Source organism: Lissotriton vulgaris, chromosome 8 (assembly GCF_964263255.1).
Source record: "Lissotriton vulgaris chromosome 8, aLisVul1.2, whole genome shotgun sequence".
NCBI lineage: Eukaryota > Metazoa > Chordata > Amphibia > Caudata > Salamandridae > Lissotriton > Lissotriton vulgaris.
Genome location: NC_141696.1, coordinates 511,172,114 through 511,195,675, shown reverse-complemented (window position 1 = coordinate 511,195,675; position 23,562 = coordinate 511,172,114). Strand labels below are relative to the sequence as shown.

General features: G+C 46.9%; 1 protein-coding gene across 2 annotated transcripts in view; it reads right to left on the bottom strand.

The window, feature by feature from the left end:
• The window catches only part of CTPS2 (CTP synthase 2), a 1,454,337-nt gene that overhangs the window by 1,251,669 nt on the left and 179,106 nt on the right, over positions 1-23,562 (bottom strand). For both annotated transcript variants that reach the window (XM_086934328.1, XM_086934329.1), the window contains exon 3: positions 12,024-12,194. In XM_086934328.1, coding sequence (XP_086790454.1) covers positions 12,024-12,194 — 171 coding nt within the window. The remainder of the gene's footprint in view (positions 1-12,023; positions 12,195-23,562) is intronic.

The window sequence follows — 23,562 nt, the reverse complement described above, 5'->3', positions numbered from 1 at the left end:
GAAACAATACATTCAAAATCCAAACCACCAGAGAAAGTGTTCATCATATCAAGAAACACATCCTTTTTTATCGTTTTATCATTTTTATTGTACTCAGAAACAAGTTCACTTATATGCATTGAGTTAGAACTAGGCAAAAGTAAAATAACAATCCGAAACTGTCGCGATCGCCCAATTAAATAAAGACACTGAGTCGGAGGCAATGCAGTTACGTGTTGCTTTATTCCCTGCCAGCCTCGCACTGGCTTCCAGACTAATTCCTTTCCGGTTGTCCGCTTCCTGTTCCTATTTCCTGTTCGCCTGCCCTGTCCTGATGCAGGGTCAGGCGAGACGACATGACATCTCCCTCTTTTTTACAAAGTCTCATTTCCGCTACATTTCTTCGACAAGACGTTGAGGTTTCCTTATCAGACGTTGTGGGCGTTTCTCTCGCCCTGACGCTTGACTGTGGTGATTTGTGGTGTCCACCATTCGTGTGGGACTGTGGTGGTTCTGGTCACTGCTGTCACTCTGATTGAGGGAGTCACTTGAGAGTTGGCTCAATGGAGTCTCATGCCGGTTGCGCCGATTGCATCTTTTGAAGTGCGATATGTTTCTCGTTATCTGTTTGTGGTCAGCCTTGGCTGTGATCATGGTTCCTTTTCTCTTGATGACTTGTAGGGGAATGTCGAGGTACCGACTGTCTGCCTTGGCTCGCCGATCGCCCCGAACTATCACCCAATCTCCTTCCTGAATATGAGATTCTTTGGCATGTCTACGCTGATCAGCGTACGTCTTCATCTTGCGTTTGTTTTCATGGTCTATCTCGACTAGGGTATTGTGGTCAACGGTGATGTTTCGTTGTTGAGGAGCGGTGTTTACCATGGGTAGTCTGGTTCGAGGTGTCCTTCCCAGCATCACGGTGGCTGGGCACTGGTTGGTGGTGCTGTGCGGCGTGTTTCGATATGCTCTTAGCACTTCGTTTAGTGTCTGTTGGACATCCCGGTGAGTTAACTCGGCCTGCTGAATTGCCTTTTTGAGTGTTCCCATGAATCGTTCCACCATGCCATTCGCCTGCGGCCATAGTGGAGTGATTTTTTGATGTTTGAAATTAAGATGGGTCGCGAAGTTTGTAAATTCATGGCCATTGAATGGAGGCCAATTGTCTGTTTTTACTCGCAGGGGAATGCCCCAAGCTGCAAAGATTTCATCGAGTACTGGGATTACTGTTGTTGCTCGGGTGGATGTTATTAGGTGTGCAAATGGGAACCGGGAGTACTCGTCCATGGCAACAATGATGTATTGTCCTGACTGCAGCGGTCCAAAGAAGTCGACTGCAACTTGTTGCCACACTCCTTCCGGTAACTCTGACATCTGTAGTGGTGCCGGTGGTTCTTCCCGACTGACCACTTGGCATGTCATGCAGTCTTTCAGAGTTGTTTCTACCATTTGGTCAAGTGTGGGGAACCAAACGCGTTCTCTCAGGGCTTTCTTGGTTGCGTTGATGCCTCTGTGACCTTCGTGCGCCAAGTTGATAACTCCTTGACGTAGTTTGTGTGGAATCACGATCCTCCCCCCTCTTAAGAGGAGACCATTGTCAATGATAGAAAGTTTGTCACGCACGCGTTGGAAGGCGGCGAGATCTTGACGAAGTTGATCAGAGTCTTGGGGTGGATGCTTCACGTCCCTCCAGGAGTTTGTGCGGATGCGAGTCATTACGGCCTGCACAAGTGGGTCGAGCGTGGACGCTTCTTGAATGGCTTCAACTGGAACCGTGGGTGGACATGCTGTGTCAACAACGAAATGAAGGTATTCATCAGCCACAGACAGTGCAGCTCGAGCACCAGCTAGCGGGTGGCGCGACATGAAATCAGCTGGATTCTTGGCTTTCCCTGGCTTGTGGACGATGGTGAAGATGTAGTCCTGCAGGCGTAGGCCCCACCGTTCAATGCGTGGCGGCATTTTTGCGTTAGGGTTCCCAAAGATTGTGATGAGTGCCTGATGATCCGTGATGATCGTGAAATGTTTGCCATAGACAAAAAGGTGGAAATGTTCGCACGCCCACACCACGGCCAAGCTTTCTTTCTCTGGTTGGGAGTACGCTTTTTCAGTGTCCGTGAGGCTACGGCTTGCGTATGCAATAATGTGGCGTTGGTCAGAGTTTTCACGATATTGGGCCAAGATGGCGCCCAGGCCCACCGAGCTGGCGTCAACTGTGATTTCCGTTTTCTTCTTTGTGTCAAAATATGCCAGATTTATAGCGGATCCAACAGCTTGTTTGATCACGGTGAATGCTTGTTGGCACGACTCAGTCCATTCAAATGTCTGGCCCTGACGAGTGAGCTCTCGTAAAGGATAGCTGATCGTGGCGTAGTCGCAAATGTAGCGTGCGCAGTAGCTTGCCATCCCGAGGAAAGAACGGAGATCGCTCACGTCTCCAGGTGTTGGGGTGTTAGCGAGTGCAGCTACCTTTTCTGGGTCTGGTCTCATCCCTTCTTTGGAAAAGATGTGTCCATAAAACTTCAAGGTGTCCTTGTGAAACTCGCGTTTGCTGGCGTTGAGTGTTAAATTGGCGGTCAACAACGCGTGACAGACCCTGTCCAAAGCGGTGTCATGTTCTGTTTGATCTTTACCAAAGACTAGCAGGTCATCACTATAGTTAAAGGCGTTGGGAATGCCTTGTATGACCCGTCTGATGGCTTCCTGGAAGATCTCGGCGGCCGAGGAAATGCCAAAGTTCAGTCGTTTATAACGAAATAGGCCTTGATGTGTGGTAAAGGTTGTGATGTATCTCGATTTGTCATGAAGCTCCAACTGGTGGTAACCTTTGTTGAGGTCGAGTTTGGAGAACACGGTGGCGCCATTGAGTTTCGTGATCATGTCACTGATGTGTGGTCCTGGGTGGCGTTCCCGCTCGATGGCGGTGTTGGGCGCACGCATGTCGACACACAGTCTGACCTTGTTGTCCTGTCCCTTTTTGGGGACTACCACGACTGGTGACACCCATGGAGTAGATCCTGACGTGCGTTCAATGATGTCTGTTTGAAGGAGGTCTTGGAGCTCGTCATCGACGGCTTGTTGTAAGTGGAACGGCACCTTTCTGTGGTGTTGAGCGATGGGTGTCACGTTTTCATTAATGTGTAACTTCACCTTGAAATGATTTAACTTCCCAAGGCCTTTGAAAAGATTCGGGAATTTCGCCACAATGTCGGGGGCGTCTTCAGTCATGTAAAGGAGTTCCACAAGTTTGAGTCTTTCTGCTGTGGGTAGACTGAGCAGTTAATCCGCCACATCTGGTCCCTCTACCACATGGATGTAGGCATTGATGTTCCGATCTTTGAACTTGAGAGTGGTGTGAAACCGGCCCAAGCAAGGTAGAGGTTTACGTGACATCCACGTGAATATGCGGACAGCTGCGGGCTCCAATTTGGGTTTTTGCTGCATGTTATAGTATTCTAGGGCGCAGATATAGTTTAATGAGGCTCCTGAGTCCAGAACAAATTTCGCTGGATGGTCTCCTATCAGGATGTCAAGTTTCGGGTATTGTTTCAGGCGGTCGGGGTCTGATACCATGCAGATATATTCATCGCTGTCCTGTGATGCTGGAGTGTGTGATGATGAGTCGCTGGACGTGGTTCTGCGTGACCGGTAAGATTCTGTTGTTTGATACCTGGTTCGGTGAGTGCTCACGGAGCGACCTCTTGATCGATAGGAGTATGCTGACTGGACGCTGGAGTTTGATGAGCTGGATGAGCGTCCTTCTCTCCCTTTTATGGCTCGTACGTGGTGGCGCGTGTCGTATCCCTTGGTCGACGGTCTGTGGGTTGACTGCTTGGCTTGACATTCTATTTCAAAGTGGTTGTCTCTCCCACAGCGGTGACACCGCTGGCCAATTGCTGGACATTGTCCTGAGTGTGGGTAATCTTGTCCACATCTGTAGCAGGTGGGTGCTGACTTTGCGGACTTAGTGTGCCGCGAGCTTCTTTTGGAGGAGGTCTTTCGGGTATTGTGGGACTTATGATGTTTTGACGTGGGCTTGGCAGTCTTGGTAGATCTGTGTGCCTGGACTCGCAGAGCGTGGTCCTTCCGGTCTGATTTGTGAATTCCCATCCGTTTGGCATAGTCTTCCGCTTGATCGTTGATTCTTGTTAGTTCTTCGATTTCCTCTAGAGTATATTGTTTCTTTAGGAGTCTCCGGCGGAGAGTTTCGGACTGGCATCCATCAATGATGCGGAGTCTCAATGCGTCTTCTGTTCTGAAATTGTCGAATTCACAGTATCGTGCCATTCTTTTGATGCGCATGATGAAGTCACTCATGCACTCCTCCTTTTCTTGTGTAGCGAGGTTGAACGTGTATCGTTCATAGTCCACGTTGTGTTTGTGAAGGAATCGCCTATCAAGGGCCCCTTTTACTTCTTCGTAGGTGGCATTTGCTGCATTAGGTAGTTCTTTGATGATTTGCGCAATTTCTGGGCCTATTAAATTTCTTAGTGCCACTAGTTTTTGCTTGGGATCCTGCACCAGGGATCCTACCATGTAGTCCTCGAAGTCTTCACTCCAACTCTTCCACGTTGGGCTCATACTATTGCCTGGCGTCAGTGGCAGTGGCTGTGGTTGTCGCATGAACGAGGCTCCAATGGGAGCGTTGGCCATTATGGGTGCGTTGACCGGAGGGGCTGGCCCCCCTGTGTTTGCTTGTGAGGCTGGGCCTGCTACGCTGTTCCCTCCAGATGAGCTATCAGGGGTTGTGTTTGACATCTGCGACTGATGACTCGAGGTGGCTGGTTATGTTTATATGAAACTCTCTTGATTTTGTATTGTTTCTGGCTTCTGGGAGGCTTTCCTCTGTCTTTTATGTGTTTCCCGCTCTTTTCTTTGCTAGTGAAATCCTTCGTGGTGAATGGCGCCAGACCTTAAAATGGCCGCCATTAAGGATTCGTAGGTTAATTAGGTGGCTGGCGCCTGACTCTAAGATGGCCGCCGCGCAGGACGTCGTGTCCCTCTTCACTAGTGTGGTTGGCGCTTTGTTGCCGACTATGTTCAGGTTTCGCAGGGGAGGCTGCCGGGGTATGACTCACCCTCGCTTCTCGCTGCTCATCCGTCTCTGGAGGCGGGCGGCTCTCTCCCTCGCACCACACGGAGGCCTCGCGTCTCTTCCGTCTGGAGACACGTGGAGATAGCGCTCTGGCATATGCGCTCCTGTTCCCGGCAGACGGCTCAATGCTCCGTGACTTGGCAAGCTTCTGGCAGGTTCGTGGACGGGCAGCTCCGAAGCCGGTCTTGGCTTTCGCGCTCTTTCCGCGCTGTCGGTATTTGGCTGCAGGACTCGGTGATTGGCCACAGTAGCTGGCTGGGCGATAGCGTTGTTCGTGGGCTTTATGCACATCCCACCCTCGTCGCTATTGTCGTGATCGCCCAATTAAATAAAGACACTGAGTCGGAGGCAATGCAGTTACGTGTTGCTTTATTCCCTGCCAGCCTCGCACTGGCTTACAGACTAATTCCTTTCCGGTTGTCCGCTTCCTGTTCCTATTTCCTGTTCGCCTGCCCTGTCCTGCAGCAGGGTCAGGCGAGACGACATGACAGAAACCATGAGAAAAGGATGGAGATGAGTGGCCAAGAAGGAGTAGGAGAGTGAAAATGAGAATCTACTCCAATAGTGTGTCTCGGTTGGCCCATGGATTAGCAGCAGGCGAGGGAGAACCTTCTCTCAGCTATTGATGATGAACCCCATCTCTTTCGGCAATAATTTAATGCCAGCCAGAGGCTCGATACTGTTTAATAATTCCAGGAGCAAGCCAGCAAAGCTTTAAAATACAAAAAAATTATTATACCAAACACAGAGAGATTGGTCCTGCACATGCATGTCGTCCTCCGCACAGGAGGACGACAATTCTCAGTTTAAGCTGCTGCTGGATGGAACCCCCTTCCACGCTCCCTCAGACTTGAACCTAATTATCTGGCATTTCGCAAAAAACTAAAGACATACCTATTCCCTAAATAGAGTCCCTTATAAGCATCTCTCCTCTCCCCCTCAACAGGATTACAAATTTTATAGCGCGGGGATGCCCTTGGGTCACCAGGCGCTTTAGAAATCGTTAAATAAATAAATAATAAGTTATCCTGCGCGGGGCTGCCGTGTCTCGCATAGAGGTTCTGGAAGGAAAAATATGCATTGCATTGAAATCAGCAACATGGTGGTGGCTGGGCTGATGACAAGAGTTTAACTGCCAGCCCAGTCAAGTTTCTCAGGTGCATGCCTGATGTGCTGTTCCAGTTCAGGTTTGTCGTTGAATTCTGGTACCTGTAGTCTTGTTTCTTCCACAATAAAACAGGACTACAAGTTCCTGAATTCAAAGGGAGAATCTGACTGGAACAGCACATCACGCATAGACTTGTGAAACTTGGCAGCTATGTATACAAGGGACGTGCTAGCTGATGCTCTGCCACTAGAACACAGGTTGTTATCTCAGTGAGGTAGGGGAGCAGCAAGTTTAACAGGAAAGAGAACTGCGAATCTAAGGCAGTTGACCTACTCTGTAAAATTCTAAATGACCCCGAGTGCCTTACCCAGCAAGTGATGGCCAGGAAATTATTTCCAGTCTATATCTTAAGACATAAAACAAGGAAAAAACACATGGCATACAGTGAGATTGCGACTCAGGACACTAGATCGCTTAAAAAGATATTTTAGAGTCTACTTTTTTGGCAAATCTGTGCTGGCAAAGTAGGTACATATCAGCATAGGACTAGACTACTTTGGTTACTGCATGAGGAAACCACTGCACTGGATACACTTAGTCTGGTTTAAGAGATATGCACTGCAATCGCAGCCACGCAAGTCTGCACGGACACAAGGGAGGAAACTAACCCTGGGCGTAGTTTGCGTAGTAGCGCTACACGTAGCTACGCAACTGTGTAAAACAGTAGGGAAATGCTGTTTGCACTGATTGCACAGTGCCGGATGCTTGTCCGCACTTTGCAATCATTGCAAACGGCATCTTACACAGTGCAAGCGGTCGTTTTCTGCGGCTCGAGCAGAATTGTACTCGAGCAGCAGATTTCTCAACGCGGACTGGTAGTTTCTCATCGCGAGCGGTCGCGAGCATACACGACCACTCGCAATCAGAAACCTGACCTCCCCGCGTTGAGAATCTCGCCGGGAAGTTTATTTTCCACGTTCGCAATCGGCAACTTGATGTTGCTGATGGCAAACGAGGAAAAAGTCCCCCCGGGAGGTTGATTTTGCTCGCTTGCGGTCGCCAACTTGATGTTGAGGACCGCGAGCAAGCAAAAACTGCATGCTAAGCGTTTTTGCACTGTGCTGCGTGCAATTCGCGTAGTGCGTAGTAGCGCAAACTATGCAAGCTCTGCGAGCATAGCATAGTACCACTCCCAGGGTTAGAGGAAACTCTAGCAAGTTAATTTAAGAAAGTGTTATGTGTTTACTTTTATTTTATCATCGGGCACGGCACGATCCTGGTATTCCATTCTGAAACTGCTAGGTTTGTGAAGTGCCAGTGTTGTGTCAGTTTACGGGGAGCTACTGGTGCTGGAAGACGTGTAACGTGCCTCTGTTCTGTGGAAGAAAGTACATGTAAAGTAATCTTTGTCACCTTTTACTTAACAATTTGGTGATGAGAGGGGCGTGACTTGCCGCAACACAAGATGAACGCATTCTTTCTAATCCCCCATAAATACGGCAATTATCCAATGAGGGGCCAAGTGGCGTGGAGAGAGAAACCGTGTAGTGGGCCGTGGCCAGAGATACCTGGAGGGCAGAATTATGGGGCTCTGGGTCATAATACAGATGTTGAAGGTCAAGCCGGCCCTGCTAGAGCCTCAGGAATCTGCAGAAGGCCCCAGTGGTACAGGAGCAAATTTGGCCCAGACAACACCTGGATAAAGCGGAGACGAGAGGCAAGGCCACAACACCAGGTGACACGCAAAACTGCAGGTCAGTGGCCAGACAGGGCGTGAAGCACAGGAAACAGGACCCAGGCAGTGGGCAGGGGACACCAGAATACAACTTGTGGGTAGGAGCACCCCATACCCTGCCGGTCACAGCAATAACGCAAAGTGTCTCTTGAACTGGGGGAGGGGGTAACAGGACTCTTGAGTCGTGTGGGGCCCCTCACTGGACATACAAACAACTGTTGCAAAGGGTGGCAGTCCAGGAGGACCCCAGGAAAATCAGACAAGCCGCGCTCGTGCAGAATCAAACTAAATACATTGCGGAGAGAGGTTGGGTTGGTGCCAGTGACAGGGGAGATCTGCAATGGCTGGAGCGCTGAGAGGTGGAATTGCTGGTCACAGGTTTTGCAGAAGCCTAAGAGATCAAGTGGGGGTGGGTGGGGTGCCCTAGAGATAAGAAACCCAACAGTCCACCAGGAGAAGAAGATCTACCTGGGCAGGCAGCGGTGAGTACTGCTTGCGGGGCTTTTAAAGTCCCTCTGTTTTGGGCTGGTTTGAATTAGGGAAACTTGACATTATTCTTAATCCTAATAGTCCTGATCCAGGTAAGGTGATTGGGGATCACAATGGTACCGGAGATGTAATGTTAAGAAAAATTCCTAATGTTTTTAAATATGAAATTGGCGAATTAATCAATTTAAACATGAGATCATATTGAAAGAGAATGCATGTCCAAGAATTTATAACAGGGCTCAAAAAATCAAAAAATGGTACTAGTCCTGCAGGACTAGTTCCTTAAAAAATGTCCTCGACCTAACTGCAACCTACTTGACCTCCATCTGTGAAAGTGGAGCAAATGTGACAAGATAACAAGATTTAAAGGCATCTTTATTACTCATTAACTTTGTGCGCAATAAAAATGCCTTTAAATCTTGTTATCTTGTCACATTTGCTCCGCTTTCACAGACAGAGGACAAAAGTAGGTTTGTTTTCCTACTCGCCAGAAAGGGCGAGTAGGACCTAAAAACAGCTTGACCTTGCTAAATTTAGCTCGACTATGCGAGCGGTCGAGTGGAATTTTCGAGCCCTGTATAACGCTATAATGGTGCGTAAGGAAGTGGAAAAAGAACTTTAAAAGTTGGTGGATGGGGATATTATCGAAAAAAATCGAATCATCTGAATGGGGTTCTCCCATTGTAGTCGCTAAACAGTCTATTTGCAAAATTAGACTTTGGATTGATTTACACCACCTTAATAACAATATTTTAATTGACCAATTTCTGTTATTGCGTATCTCAGAAATGTTAGCTATGGTGGGCAAAGCAAAGTTTTTTTTTCAGCCATTGACTTGCCTGCCGCCTACAACCAGATTGTTTTACATGAACGTTGCAAATGTTATACTGCTATTATTACATCTTTCGGCAGCTATCAATATAAGAGGATGGCACTTGGGCTCGCTTCAGCCGCTGCTGTACATTTGTGCTTGCTTCAGCCACTGCTGTATTTCAACACATCATGCCTAACCTTTTTGGGGACTGTAAAGATGCTGCTTACTGGATGATATTTTAATCTGGGGAAAGGCAAAAGTGACCATGATTGTACTTTTGAAAATGTTCTACGAATTATATAAGACAATGGGTTGACAGTGAAACATTCAAAGGGCAAATTCGCTGTTTCATCCATTATTTATTTGGGGCACGTTTTATGTGACTGGGGGTAAAACCTAAACCAGATTTGGTTGAGGCCATATGTGCTGCTCTTTCTCCTGTTTCCAAAGATGATGTAAGATCATTGCTTGGTCTAACTGAATTTTATTCTAAGTATATACAACATTTTTCTTGCAAGACGTTCAATATAAGACAGTTACTTAAGAACAAGTTTGTGTGGGGTGTCGAATGTGAAAAAGAGTTTAATGATGTGAAGGTAGATATTTCTGAGACTTCTGCGTTGTGCGGATTTGATCTTCAACTTACTTGTATCATCACAACAGATGCTAGCTCTAAAGGTTCAGGTGCTGTCTTGGCACAGAAACTGGAGAGTGGTGCAGAATCTATTGAAGAGTATGCATCTAGAGCACTGTCCCCTACGGAGGAAAATATTCCAATGTTAAAAGGAAAACTTCAGCCTGTGTTTGGGCTTTGGAACATTTAAGGCCTTTTGTATGGGGGAAAAAATGCAAAATCAGAAGCAATCCTAAACCTTTGGTACGCTTACTTACCACAGAAGTAATGATTAAGGGTTCTACACGCATCGCCATCATAGGGCTGTTGCATCATCCGGCCAGCGCTGCAATTCCATACGGGTCCCCGAAGGGTCACTTTGGCAGAGATCTTTTTCTTAGATTGCCGTGTGATAAGTATAAAAAAGAGTCAATGTGAGGTGGTGTTGAATGTGCTGTGATATGACTTAAAACTGATTACGGATATCGCCAAAACTTTTAATAACTTGACTCCCCTGTCAGATTAAAAATCCTTTCTAGGTTAATGCTACTAATGAGGTCATAAATTATCCTCCTAGTAGTTTGTCGATTGTATCCTTGTTAGGGTCAACCTCTGGTCAACATGTTTTGCGCTCCTAGTGATTAGGAGGATCTGTGGCGCTTCTTTAGGGCAGAAATAGAGGGGTAATCTTTCTACCCAACAATTGTGTTAATAAAGGTGCCCTATAAGTGGTACCTACTTGTCTCAGTGTTGGCTGTCCAACCTGTTAGGAAAGAAAAGAATATATCAACAAGAAAATAGCAAGATGGTTCTGGCATAAGAACATTTTATTGACCAGAATGGCCCTTCTCATGGACTAAAAAAGTGGCTTTCAGACATATGTAAATAGATGCAAGACACACGTAATATAGAAGGAAATAAAACATGGGGACATCGTACAGCTTAAAATCAAGAATGCCGCATATTGGTGTTTCATCAAAAAGATATATCAGTCTAGCTTGTAAAAGCTTTGCCCCTGTGCAACTGATATATAGCCATTAGAATAGATCAACATTGTGCAGCATAAATCCAATTGCATTCCATTTAGTAATGGCGAAAATGTTTGTCACTCCAAGCGCTGGCTGGCTTGCCTCACGTCTAATGTCTCAGGGACATCAAAGACTTTCAACCACTAACCTATAGCACCTGGATTCTGCCATTTGAGAGTTTTGCCCTGCCAAGAGGTGCCAATCCAGTTCTAGAGCCTTGGAAGTGGGTATAAAGAGCAGCAATTGCCAACATCCACAAATCAACATTATTGGCGTGGCGAGAAACTGGTGTATCTCCTACAACGATGACGCAGCGGTTGCAAGGATCGAGTACATTGCTTCGCCGTCGCGCATCAGCTACTTTTTCGATGCATCCTCAACTTTGCACTGCTCGGAACACACACATTGATTACATCCAAAAGATAGATGATGACGCATTGCGTGCCTCTAACTTCACGCATCGGGTCTTCGTCAATGACGCAAACAAGGTACTTTGCAGCAGGATAAGGTTGGTCCCTGTATCTAACTCGCACTCCATTGCGGTCAGCCCGAACCGTTGGATGCGATCCAGTCTAGCGCAACCAGATAGCCCCAGCTGGCACTTTATGCTTTAAAGCACTACATTTAAAAAAAAATCATAACTCCAGTTATATTTTGGATTATTGTCGTTTTGGTCTTCTTTTGTTCATTAAATTAAGCTCTCTATTTTTAAACAGTTGTGGAATCTTTTTGTGTGGTGTTTTCACTGTTTTACTGTTTGAAGTGTTGCACAAATACTTTACACATTGCCTCCTAAGTTAAGCCTGACTGTTCTGTACCAAGCTACCATAAGGTGAGCACTGGTTAATTTATAGTGTATCTCTGAGTTGCCCTGACTAGGATTGTGGTTCCTGCTTGGACAGGGTGCATACCTCTGCCAACCAGATATCCAAATTCGAACACTCTGTTACTTCTGTGGCTAGGTCTGTACTATTGAAATTGAGTAAATAAATATTATTTAATAAATACATTGTAATTGGCTAAGTAGGAATAGGGGTGAAGCTAACAATTAAGGTAGCCATTCTGACCCCTAGCCACCCCTACTTGAAGTTCAAGTAGCTACAAGAATCAAAACTGAAAAACAAATTTAACACTGCTAATGATATAGTCTGTAAATACTTACCTTGCACAGTTTTCCCCAGATAATCTCCATGTCGTTCTTTGTTGATTACATGTTGGTATATCTTTCCAGTAGTTATGTTGTTATCCTTATATAAACTTATGTCTAGGAATCGCTCATAATTTCCCAAGTCCAAATCAACTTCTCCCCCATCATCCAAAACAAAAATTTCACCTAAAAAACAGAAAGTAAAATAACAGTTTAAATTTGCAAAGAACTTACATTGCACTTGGAAATAAGTAAAGCAATCCATAATTTGGTCTCTGGTCGTACACTAATAGTTCATTCCGTTACATAATTCGAACTGTCACAGAGAGTGACTAGGGAGTTCTAAGACATTGAAAAATTGAAGCATGATATTAAAAAAAAATTACAATCAAGAACGTATATTAACTGCAGGTAAGCAGACAGCCTAAGCAGTTTTCACAACACAGAATTAGAGAGGAGCCTATGACGGCTCTCTATGTCATGTTGTTGATAACAGCCACGTTTTTATTTCAGATCATTACACTTCCAAGGAAAAACAAGCTACAACACAGGAAGAAAGTTGTCTAAACCATGGAACGAACAAGGTAGCATGTGATAACTTTGGGGGTGATGTATTATTTATTTATGTATTTTTTATTTATTTAATTAAATTTATGTCAGCCCAACAACTACCCAAAAAGAGTTTCCCGGCGCCATAAGGGAACAGCAGAGAGAAGGGGGAGACCTACTGGCTAAAAAGCCAAGTCTTAAGAGACTTATGGAACAAAAGGAGATTGGATTGCGTGCGGAGAGGTAAAGGCAGAGCATTCCATAAAACAGGACCCAAGTAGGAAAAAGAGCGCACTCCCATGCGGGAAAGTCTGACCATTGAGACTTGGAATTTAGCTTGTGTGGAAGACCGAAGAGTGCGAGACGGAAAAAAAGGACAGGCTAAGTGTTGCAAGTAGCGGGGAGACTTTACATGCTTATTACGAAACATGTAGGTAAGGGCCTTAAACATGACCCGTTTCTCCACCAAAAGCCAGTGAAGGTTCCACAGCAGCCTGGAGGTCGATGCTGTTCTGAAGGCTCGGCACAGTAATCTGGCTGCAGAGTTTTGCACTCGCTGCAGCTTACGCATTACCTCTTTGTTAACTCCGAGATAGAGGATATTCCCATAATCCAGCCTAAATGTAACAAGGGCCTGGACTACGGTACGCTGGGTATGGCCGGGTAACATCCACACAATCTTCCTCAACCATTTCAAAATGGTGAAACAACCTTGGTGACTTGTTGAAGCAAAGATAGGGAGTCGTCGATGATAAAGCCAAGGTTACTTACCTGGGTGGAGGGTTGTGGGAGCGCGCCCATTTCTGGGGGCCAATGTTGGGGCCCCCAAAGACCTCTGTCTTTGCCCAAAACCAGGACCTCTGTTTTTTCGCCATTGAGTTTTAGGAAATTGGTGTTCATCCAGGCCATAACTTTGCTGAGGTCTGTCCTGAGAGCAGAAGGCTCTGAGGTCTTACCCGCTGAGAGAGAGAAGATAATCTGGGTGTCGTCAGCGTATGAAAATAGCGACAACCCAGATTCCTCTACCATAACTGTCAGGGGTCTAACATAAATGTTAAATAGCAGGGGGCTGAGAATTGAACCCTGTGGGACCCCACAAGGTGAATAATATGGCTTGAATTTAGCGGTAGATGAGAAAACCTGAAAGGTGCGGTTAGAAAGAAAAGAGATAAGCCAACTCAGGGCCGAGCCGGTGAGCCCAGTAGATTGGAGTGCCATTATAAGTACGGTGTGGGAGACTGTATCAAAGGCCGCGCTTGAATCAAGCAATATTAAGAGACAGTTCGCAAGAAAATTTTTTGTATATTGTGCACTAACTTTTTATGACCTGTCTTTCATTTTGAGACATGACCTATGTAATAATGGTGGTCCCTGACATTCAAAGATTAATAAAAGAATATATAAAGACCAAAATTGGAATCTATAGTGTCTGTCCAGCCGGACAGGGTTTAATTACACAAATGTATAGATAGTCAGTATTTTCAATACAGTATCAAAGTGGGACACTCCACGGGGCTACGATCGAAAATCCCCATTTAAATATGACCAACATTTAAATATGACCTACAATTTCTGGTCCTTCTTAAGCAGACATCGTCTTATATGAAAACCACGCACTTATGTGTAATTGAAGGCATGAATGTCTAATGTCCTGATGATGATCCCATTATTTTACAAAGGGATTGAAACGCCGTCGACTGGATGATTTGATTTTATTATTTACTAAATCACAACAGTGTATTTTTTGCAAAATATTGTCTGCCTACATTCTAGATAGATGCAGATAGCCTACTCTTGCCTTACTTGTTTATGTATGTCACAGATGTTATTGTACTGTAGTAGGATACGGCTGTGTCCCACTTTGATACAATATTGAAAATACTGACTATCTATACATTTGTGTAATTAAACCCTGTCCGGCTGGACAGACACTATAGATTCCAATTTTGGTCTTTATATATTCTTTTATTAATCTTTGAATGTCAGGGACCACTGTTCTTTGAAGTAATACTTGCACCCAAGGTCCCTTGTCTACTGCTCCTTTGGGTATCCCTTGTACTATATAAAACTATGTAATAATGGGTCATGTTGCAATATTTTTAGCTGCCGGGGATCGCTGAGTGCCTGCCTAATGAATTTTAATTAGGCAGGTCAGAATTTGTGACATGGTCTGATTCTCTACAAACACAGGGATGCTGGCTGGCAAAGAACACCAGAGTACCATCCATGTGTCTGCATTTCCCAAACAGGAAACTTTTTTAACGCAGCTAGTGTTCCTAAAAACAGCCAGTGCTACCTGCTTCCTCCGATGTCGCCCAAAAGGGTTCACAATGGGGAGGGTACCCCAAGAGGATAGCAAGAGAACCAGCTATTACTTTATTTGATGTATAGGTAACTTTTCAATGACTTGCAACCAAAGCTGTGGTCGTAAGCCAGTGATACATAACACTGCAATTCACATTCATAAAGGGACATCCCCTTCACCCCCAACGAACTGCGGTCTAGAATGAATGGGAAACCCCATTTTATGAATTAGATAGGCGTTCCTGACTCTCAAAATGGGTTTGATAGACTGCACATTAAACATTTGCTTTGACAAAGCCGGTGATTTTGCAAATTGAAGGGTTTGTGTTTGCAAAAGTCTTACAATGCAAAAAGATCTTTTGCAAAAACATAAACTACGAATATGGACTAGCAAAATATTGATCTACATAAATATAAAACATTTTCCACCTAATCCAAGAATATGCTTGAGTCATGATAGTAAATTGGCTCTGTACTGATCAATAAGAAAAGTGAGTTTGGCTGTAGTTAGAAAGTAAACACAGGTCAAAATATCTGTAGACAGAGATCAACATAAGGTTGCGATTCCATTTGTATGTGTAAATGTTTTGAATTTATCTTTTCTCATTGAACACTGATCGATTGCAAGAAAGAACTAAATTCCAGCTGCAATAAGTGCTATTTTCTATTATTAACCTCTGTTCACAGATTCCTGCTATTGTAGTAGCAATTTCTGTAACAAACATGTGAAAAATTGCTCAAATTAAGTTGCAGCTAAGAATTATCGTCTAAATCGAGCATTATGAACCTCACTCACAGTGAGAATCTCTTTCAAAATTTGGCTCCAGCAGAGGATATTTAATAGAATTAAGGATTTGTCTTTGCCATCCGCTTGATTCCTTACTTAGATAAAACTGAGCTTCATTAGCTATCTGGTGTAATTGAGGAAGACGTAGAGGGATGTGTAGTCTGTTTTTTCCCCCGAAATTGGACACCCGACTGTAGTGTCCTGCTAGAGACGGTCTAGTGTTCAGGAGTGTGATGTTATACCCATCACAGGCATCACCGGTCAGATGACTCTGCTAATAAAAAGGGCTGGGGGCATGTGCCCTGGGCCCAGTTCCAGAAACGTATAGACAGTGTCTGCGTGCCTTATTTGCTAAGTATATGGGCCTGGCGCCCACTACCTTATGAAGGCAACAAGTGGGTCGATCCCCATGTGCACTATCGACCGCTGTATGCTTTGTCGTGGGAAGAGTAATGGTACCCCGTTACTCAAACAGCCCTGCACCTCCTGAGAGTGTGTCGGCTTGTAGAAAGAAGGGGACACCATCGCCCAGCTATCAAAGAGTAGAGGTAAGAGGTAAGAGACTGTTTATCTGCAACAGTTCGATGCCCCACTGCCTGCTGAGAAACTGGGCAGCACGATAAGGTGAAGCCTGCGCTGAAAAAGGGAAGCGTTCTGGAACTCCTTCCAGGTGAGGCACAGCCCAGCATCAAGCTCAGCACAGAGCAGCTCTGCCACCCTTGAGCGAGGCCTAGGAACTGGCGAAGAGCTTCACTGTGTGCTATTGACATGCCGCCTCGCCACCCGATACTGGCCACGAGCCAGTGGAGCCCCCGTAGCCTTGTCTGTTAGCAGCTGGAGAAGAGTGGCGCTTCACCTGCCTGTGGTGAACAAGGCGGCTCCCAGGGTAAGTGAGGTCGACAGACCAGTCTTCCCCTGGGGTGTTTGAGCGATAGGTCAGGACAGGGTGTGAGGTGGCGTAGGGGTGGGTTAGGGAGGTGGGGGTTAGGAATAGAGTTTAAAAGGGGACAGGAGAGGAATTCCTTCCTCTTCCTGTTCCCAGGGCCTTTAGGGTTATTGTAGGAGAGTAGGGTCTGCTATCCTATGGTCACCCCAATTTTTGCTTTTTGCTTCACTGGTTTTCGACTTAATGAGGCTGTGGGCCTGCTAATCAGACCCCCAGCCTGCTGTTCTCTCTCTAAATTCACATACATGTACTATAGGTGCATAACCCAATTGGAACTGAACTCCTTGTCAGCCCCTGTACCATGCACTATAGGTGCTCAGGGCATAGGTGCCACCAAGGCCTACCAGGGGCTGCAGCATATCTTTTGCCACCCCTGGCTCGTTCTTAAATTGACACAACTGGCTGATCCGTCAGCTGGGGCAAGTTGGTGTAATCACCCCTTGCTTAGATATAGTATACCTATATCTAAACCTATATCTGGACACATATAATCCTGTGAGTCACTCCTATGGAAGGCCTTATCAATCCTGGAGGCAGAGTGCGTGGTTTAACATGAGATGGAGCTCTAGCATGCGCTGAGCCTGTCTGCAGCTGTCGGGAACCACTCCCTAAGCTGTTCAGGGATAATGCCATACCATATACTATTAAGTGCATTATAATCCTCGCGGTTATATGTTAACTTTGGTTTGGCTTTATCAAAACATGTTGTGTAAGGTGTCATACGATTTGGAATACTATCCCCTCGACAGTCCTGTCGACGGGGATAGCATTCCACCCCTCTAGAGGGAGAAGACATGTTACTTTACTGAAACGCGGTTGTAAAGTCTCAGACTATACAGGATTGTACAATCTTATAATGAGAGAGCAGATCCTTAATAACTGTCAGAACCAGCTGTTGCATCAATACCTTATTGACTCTGATCTGACCTCTCCCCAAGAATTGGGAAAGAAGGCGGACAAATGGGTCAGAACAAGGATTAAGCAGAAACCCCAGAACCATGGTGGTGACCAGAAGAAAACAGACCAGAAGGGTGGGGATAAGAAAGATAAAGAAAAAGACCAGAAGTTTTCTTCAGGCCCACAAAATTCTAATAAGGAGGGTGGTTCCCAAAATGGTAACAAAAAGAAGAAGACTGATGGCCCAAAGAAACCTTGGTGCAATACTTGTAAGTCCATTTCCCATTGGGGGAGTGAATGCACCAAGAAAAATCCAGTCCCTACCACTGCAGCTCCTAAAGCACCTGCACCCCCTAGTACAGTCAGCAGTGGTAGTACACAGCCAAAGGGTTTAGTAGGGTTGACCCTGGGTACTGAGATGGAATCTGGCCTAGTCAGAGTCCCTATCCAGGCAGTTCTGCTTTATGATGTGGACTTATCTTTGTCCACTACTGTGAGCCCCAGTAACCTTGGCAAGTATAGGCAGACGCCTTTGATAAATGAGAAACTGGCTCAGGCCTACAGGGACACTTGTGCCAGTGTCACTATGGTGACACCTGACTTTGTGGACCCTGGACAGATTGCACTAGTTGAGAATTACCTAGTGACCAATGCAAGCAACACCACTACTACACATAGTGTGGCTGTTGTGGACTTCTCCTGGGGAGGGGTAAGTGGCCAAAGTAAGTTGTTGTGAGTGCAGACCTCCCAGTAGACTGTCTGTTAGGCAATGATCTTGAAAGCTCAGTTTGGTCAGAAGTGGAGTACAGGACTCATGCTAGAAATGCTAGGGATTTCAGCACATGTCCTTGCAGTGACAAGGACTCAGGTTAAGAAGTGCCTTCCTGAACCAGTGGTGGATCTTGGAACAATAGACCAACCACAACCCAAGAAGAAGAGCAAAAGGGTTAATACTGTGCCTTCCCACTTTCCCCAGGTTGAGGATCAGACTCCAAAGGGAGCTGATTCTGCAGTCCAAGAGGAGACTGTCTCTGAGGAACTTGAACCTGATCAGGTTGAGTTTCTGGGGACAGGGGGACCCTCAATGGCAGACCTGGGGCAGGCCCAATTAGTTTGCCCTTCCCTTGAACCCCTCAGACAGCAAGCTGCTGCTGAGGCTGCAGGGAATGCTCAAGGTACCCATAAAGTATATTGGGATGATGGGCTCCTTTATTCAGAGGCTAGAGACCCCAAGCCTGGTGCTACCAGGAGGTTGGTCATACCTTTGCAATTCAGGGGCTTCCTTCTTACCATGGCCCATGATATTCCCCTTGCAGGACACTTAGGCCAGAACAAGACTTGGGACAGGCTTGTCCCTCACTTTCACTGGCCTCATATGTCAAAAAATGTCAAGGAGTTTTGTCACTCCTGTGTCACTTGCCAAGCCAGTGGTAAGTCAGGTGGCACAACAAAGGCTCCCCTGATACCACTACCTGTGGTGGGGGTACCCTTTGAAAGAGTTGGAATAGACATTGTGGGTCCCATGGATCCTCAAACAGCATCTGGGCACAGATTTATACTGGTGGTAGTGGATCATGCCACCAGGTATCCAGAGGCAATTCCCCTGAGGACCACAACAGCACCTGTTGTGGCAAAGGCCCTTCTTGCAGTTTTCTCAAGAGTGGGTTTTCCAAAGGAGGTTCTTTCAGACAGAGGTACCAACTTCATGTCTGGATACTTAAAAGCAATGTGGAAGGAGTGTGGAGTAAACTACAAGTTTACCACACCCTATCACCCACAGTGCAATGGGCTTGTGGAGAGATTCAACAAGACCCTCAAGGGAATGATAAAAGGATTACCAGAGAAGCTTAGGTGGAAATGGGAAACCCTTTTACCCTGCTTGCTCTTTGCTTACAGAGAGATCCCACAGAAGGGGGTTGGCTACAGCCCTTTTGAACTTTTGTTTGGCCATCCTGTGAGTGATCCACTATGTTTGGTGAAGGAAGGATGGGAGTTACCTCTCAAAAAGCCTAAGCTAGATGTTGTGGACTATGTACTTGGTCTCCGCTCCAGGATGGCTGAATACATGGAGAGAGCATCCAAAAACCTGGAGGCCAGTCAAGAATTACAGAAAGCTTGGCATGACCAAAAGGCTGTTCTGGTGGAGTACAAACCAGGGCAGATGGTGTGGGTGTTGGAGCCAGTGGCCCCAGCAGCACTCCAGGACAAATGGACTGGACCCTACCCAATTGTTGAAAAGAAGGGAGAAGTCACCTATGTGGTTGACTTTGGAACCCCTAGGAGCCCCCAGAGGGTGCTCCATGTAAATCGTTTGAAAGCATTTGTTGACAGGGAGGACATGAGTCTCCTCATGGCCACAGATGGGGATCAGGAGGAAGAGAGTGACCCTCTCCCAGACCTGCTTTCCCAGAACCCTGATGATGGTTCAGTTGATGGAGTAGCCTTGGCAGGCAGCCTCACTGAGCAGCAACAGGTGGACTGCCGACAGGTGTTGCAGGCCCACAGACACATGTTTTCACTCACACCCAGTCAAACTAACTGGTGCACCCATGAGGTGGACACTGGTGACAGTCTGCCTGTGAAGAATAAAATCTACAGGCAACCTGACCATGTCAGGGATTGTATAAAGGCTGAGGTGCAAAAGATGCTTGAGCTTGGAGTGATTGAGCCATCTGAGAGCCCATGGGCCAGCCCAGTAGTCCGTGTGCCAAAACCCCATACCCAAGATGGAAAGAGAGAAATGAGGTTTTGTGTGGACTACAGCGGTCTCAATGCTGTCACTAGGACAGATGCACATCCCATTCCAAGAGCAGATGAGCTCATTGATAAATTGGCTTCTGCCAAGTTTCTGAGCACATTTGATTTGACAGCTGGCTACTGGCAGATCAGGTTAGCTGAAGAGTCAAAAGCCAAAACAGCATTCTCTACCCCTGTGGACATTATCAGTTTGTGGTAATGCCCTTTGGTTTGAAGAATGCACCTGCCACCTTCCAAAGGTTGGTGAATCAAGTCCTTGCTGGGTTGGATGACGTTTGTGCAGCATACCTAGATGATATTGCTGTCTTTAGCTCCACCTGGGAGGATCACCTGATCCACCTGAAGAAGGTTCTGGAGGCCCTGCAAAAGGCAGGCCACACTATCAAAGCTACTAAGTGCCAGATAGGGCAGAGCAAGGTTGTGTACCTGGGCCACCTAGTAGGTGGGGGTCAGGTTCAACCATTGGAGAGCAAGATCCAGACCATGCAGGACTGGGCTCCTCCAACTACCCAGACAGAAGTCAGAGCCTTCTTGGGCCTGCCTGGGTATTACAGAAAGTTTGTGAAGAACTATGGGTCCATTGTGACACCGTTAAATGACTTGACATCCAAGAAAATGCCAAAAAAGGTTCAGTGGACAGTTGGCTGTCAAAAGGCATTTGATGACCTGAAGAAGGCCATGCGCTCTGCACCTATCCTGAAGAGTCCCGACTACTCCAAACAGTTCATTGTACAGACAGATGCTTCTGAGTTGGGGGTGGGAGCTGTGCTTTCACAACTGAATACAGATGGTCATGACCAGCCCATTGCTTTTATTAGCAGAAGGCTGACCCCCAGGGAGAAACGTTGGTCAGCTATTGAGAGGGAGGCCTTTGCTGTGGTTTGGGCCCTGAAGAAGTTGAGGCCATACTTGTTTGGAACTCACTTCCTAATTCAGACAGACCATAAGCCCCTCTTGTGGCTAAATCAGAGGAAGGGTGAAAACCCCAAACTACTCAGGTGGTCCATTTCCCTACAGGGGATGGACTTTACAGTGATGCACCGCCCAGGGACTGACCATGGTAATGCAGACGGTCTCTCCAGGTACTTCCACTTAGAACATGAAGACTTATCTGGTCAAGGTTAAGTTTAATGTCCCTGCGTTTGGGGGGGGGGGGGTTGTGTAGGAGAGTAGGGTCTGCTATCCTATGGTCACCCCAATTTTGCTTTTTGCTTCACTGGTTTTCGACTTAATGAGGCTGTGGGCCTGCTAATCAGACCCCCAGCCTGCTGTTCTCTCTCTAAATTCACATACATGTACTATAGGTACATAACCCAATTGGTACTGGACTCCTTGTCAGCCCCTGTACCATGCACTATAGGTGCTCAGGGCATAGGTGCCACCAAGGCCTACCAGGGGCTGCAGCATATCTTTTGCCACCCCTGGCTGGTTCTTAAATTGACACAACTGGCTGATCCGTCAGCTGGGGCAAGTTGGTGTAATCACCCCTTGCTTAGATATAGTATACCTATATCTAAACCTATATCTGGACACATATAAACCTGTGAGTCACTCCTATGGAAGGCCTTATCAATCCTGGAGGCAGAGTGCGTGAGATGGAGCTCTAGCATGAGCTAAGCCTGTCTGCAGCTGTCGGGAACCACTCCCTAAGCTGTTCCGGGATAATGCCATACCATATACTATTAAGTGCATTATAATCCTCGCGGTTATATGTTAACTTTGGTTTGGCTTTATCAAAACATGTTGTGTAAGGTGTCATACGATTTGGAATACTATCCCCTCGACAGTCCTGTCGACGGGGATAGCATTCCACCCCTCTAGAGGGAGAAGACATGTTACTTTACTGAAACGCGGTTGATTTTTAAAAGAGCCTCAGATCCACAAAATGGATGCTTCTGCCACAGACACAAGTCTGACCTCCTGCTGCCGACCGAACCGTAGCCGGGGAAGCCTGGACAAAGGCTTTCCTGTCGCAGGGAGGTGTTACACCACCCCAGTCAGGAGATAGTGGATTGTAGCAGGGAGGTTTGAAAGAAACCAGACACTGCCTGGGGAGCACAAGGCTTCCCCTTGCATAATCCGGCCAAACCGGTTCTGGGGCAGACCAGCCCCAGCGCGGCCTGGACAAGGGGAAAGGGGTGTATCCACCCCCTTCCTGGGTCCCACCCATAGGAGGGGACCTAGCAGGTAATCCAGCCCCCTAGATTGGTATAAGAATGGGAGCAGTGCCAACCCACTCAGATTATCCTGATGAAACACAAGAAACAAAACTCTGGACCCTTCGACATCCTATTCGACGTAGAAGACTGAAGAATCTCCCTTGTGGTCAAGGAGTGACCGCCCTGTGCAAACAGGCACCATCCAGCACCTAGACATTTGCTTTGCTGTAGTTCCCGCCGGAACTCGAGCAACAGAGATCAACAAGACCAAGCGTGCCTGCCTTCTAACAGCCCGATCCACAGTCCCTGCAGAACTGAGACCCGTGGAGGCGACCGGAAGCGTGGGGCCCGCCATCTTGGAAAAACCACAAGATGCTGACTGTGCAGCCCACGAGTGACCCTCGAAGCTGTACACCGGGGTTTGAGAAGCCCCAGCCCTGAGCCTCTTTTGCACCGAAGCTCCCCTCTCTACACTCACCGAGTGCTGCGTGGGGCCCTTCTGCTCTTTTGGCTCAACGTGTTGGCCCGGTCACTTGCCCGTTGGCTTGTGGCCCCTGTGCCGGCGAACTACGAAATCTAACTTGTGATTCTGGTTGCTCCAGACTTGCACCCGCTCCTCTGAAAAGGAGCACCCGCTCTGACCCTCCTGGTCCGAGTGAGAAGCAATCTTCCAGGCCTGCGTGGATTGCTCTTGCCAAGTGTTGTCTGCTCCAATCTTGAAGCCGACAGCGCCGACGGTGAGAGCCTTTGTGGGACAGCTTGTGACCCGCTCCTGGATGTCGCAGATGCCCCAGAGCCCACGTGGCAGCGGAGAGAAGCTCCTCAACAACCACCTGATTGCGCCCGACATTGCCTGGTTCCGTCCTGGTTTCACCCTGGTCCCTGCTGAGTGACCCAGACTCTGTCCCCTCTGCTTTCAGGTACTTTACAACCCTGATCCACCCTTGGATCACACGGGACACTTCTCCTTCACATCGCCTGCAGCATCTTCAGCTTCAAGCACCAACAACCTGCGTGATTAAACCCGACCCAACTTCGACCCTATGCACCCGCTCCTGTGGGTGAGGTAACTCAACAACGCCGGTGTTCCCACACTGGTACGCACCTCTAGTGTATGTGCCTTAAGTTTCATCCTTCTAGGTTACGCGGAAGTCT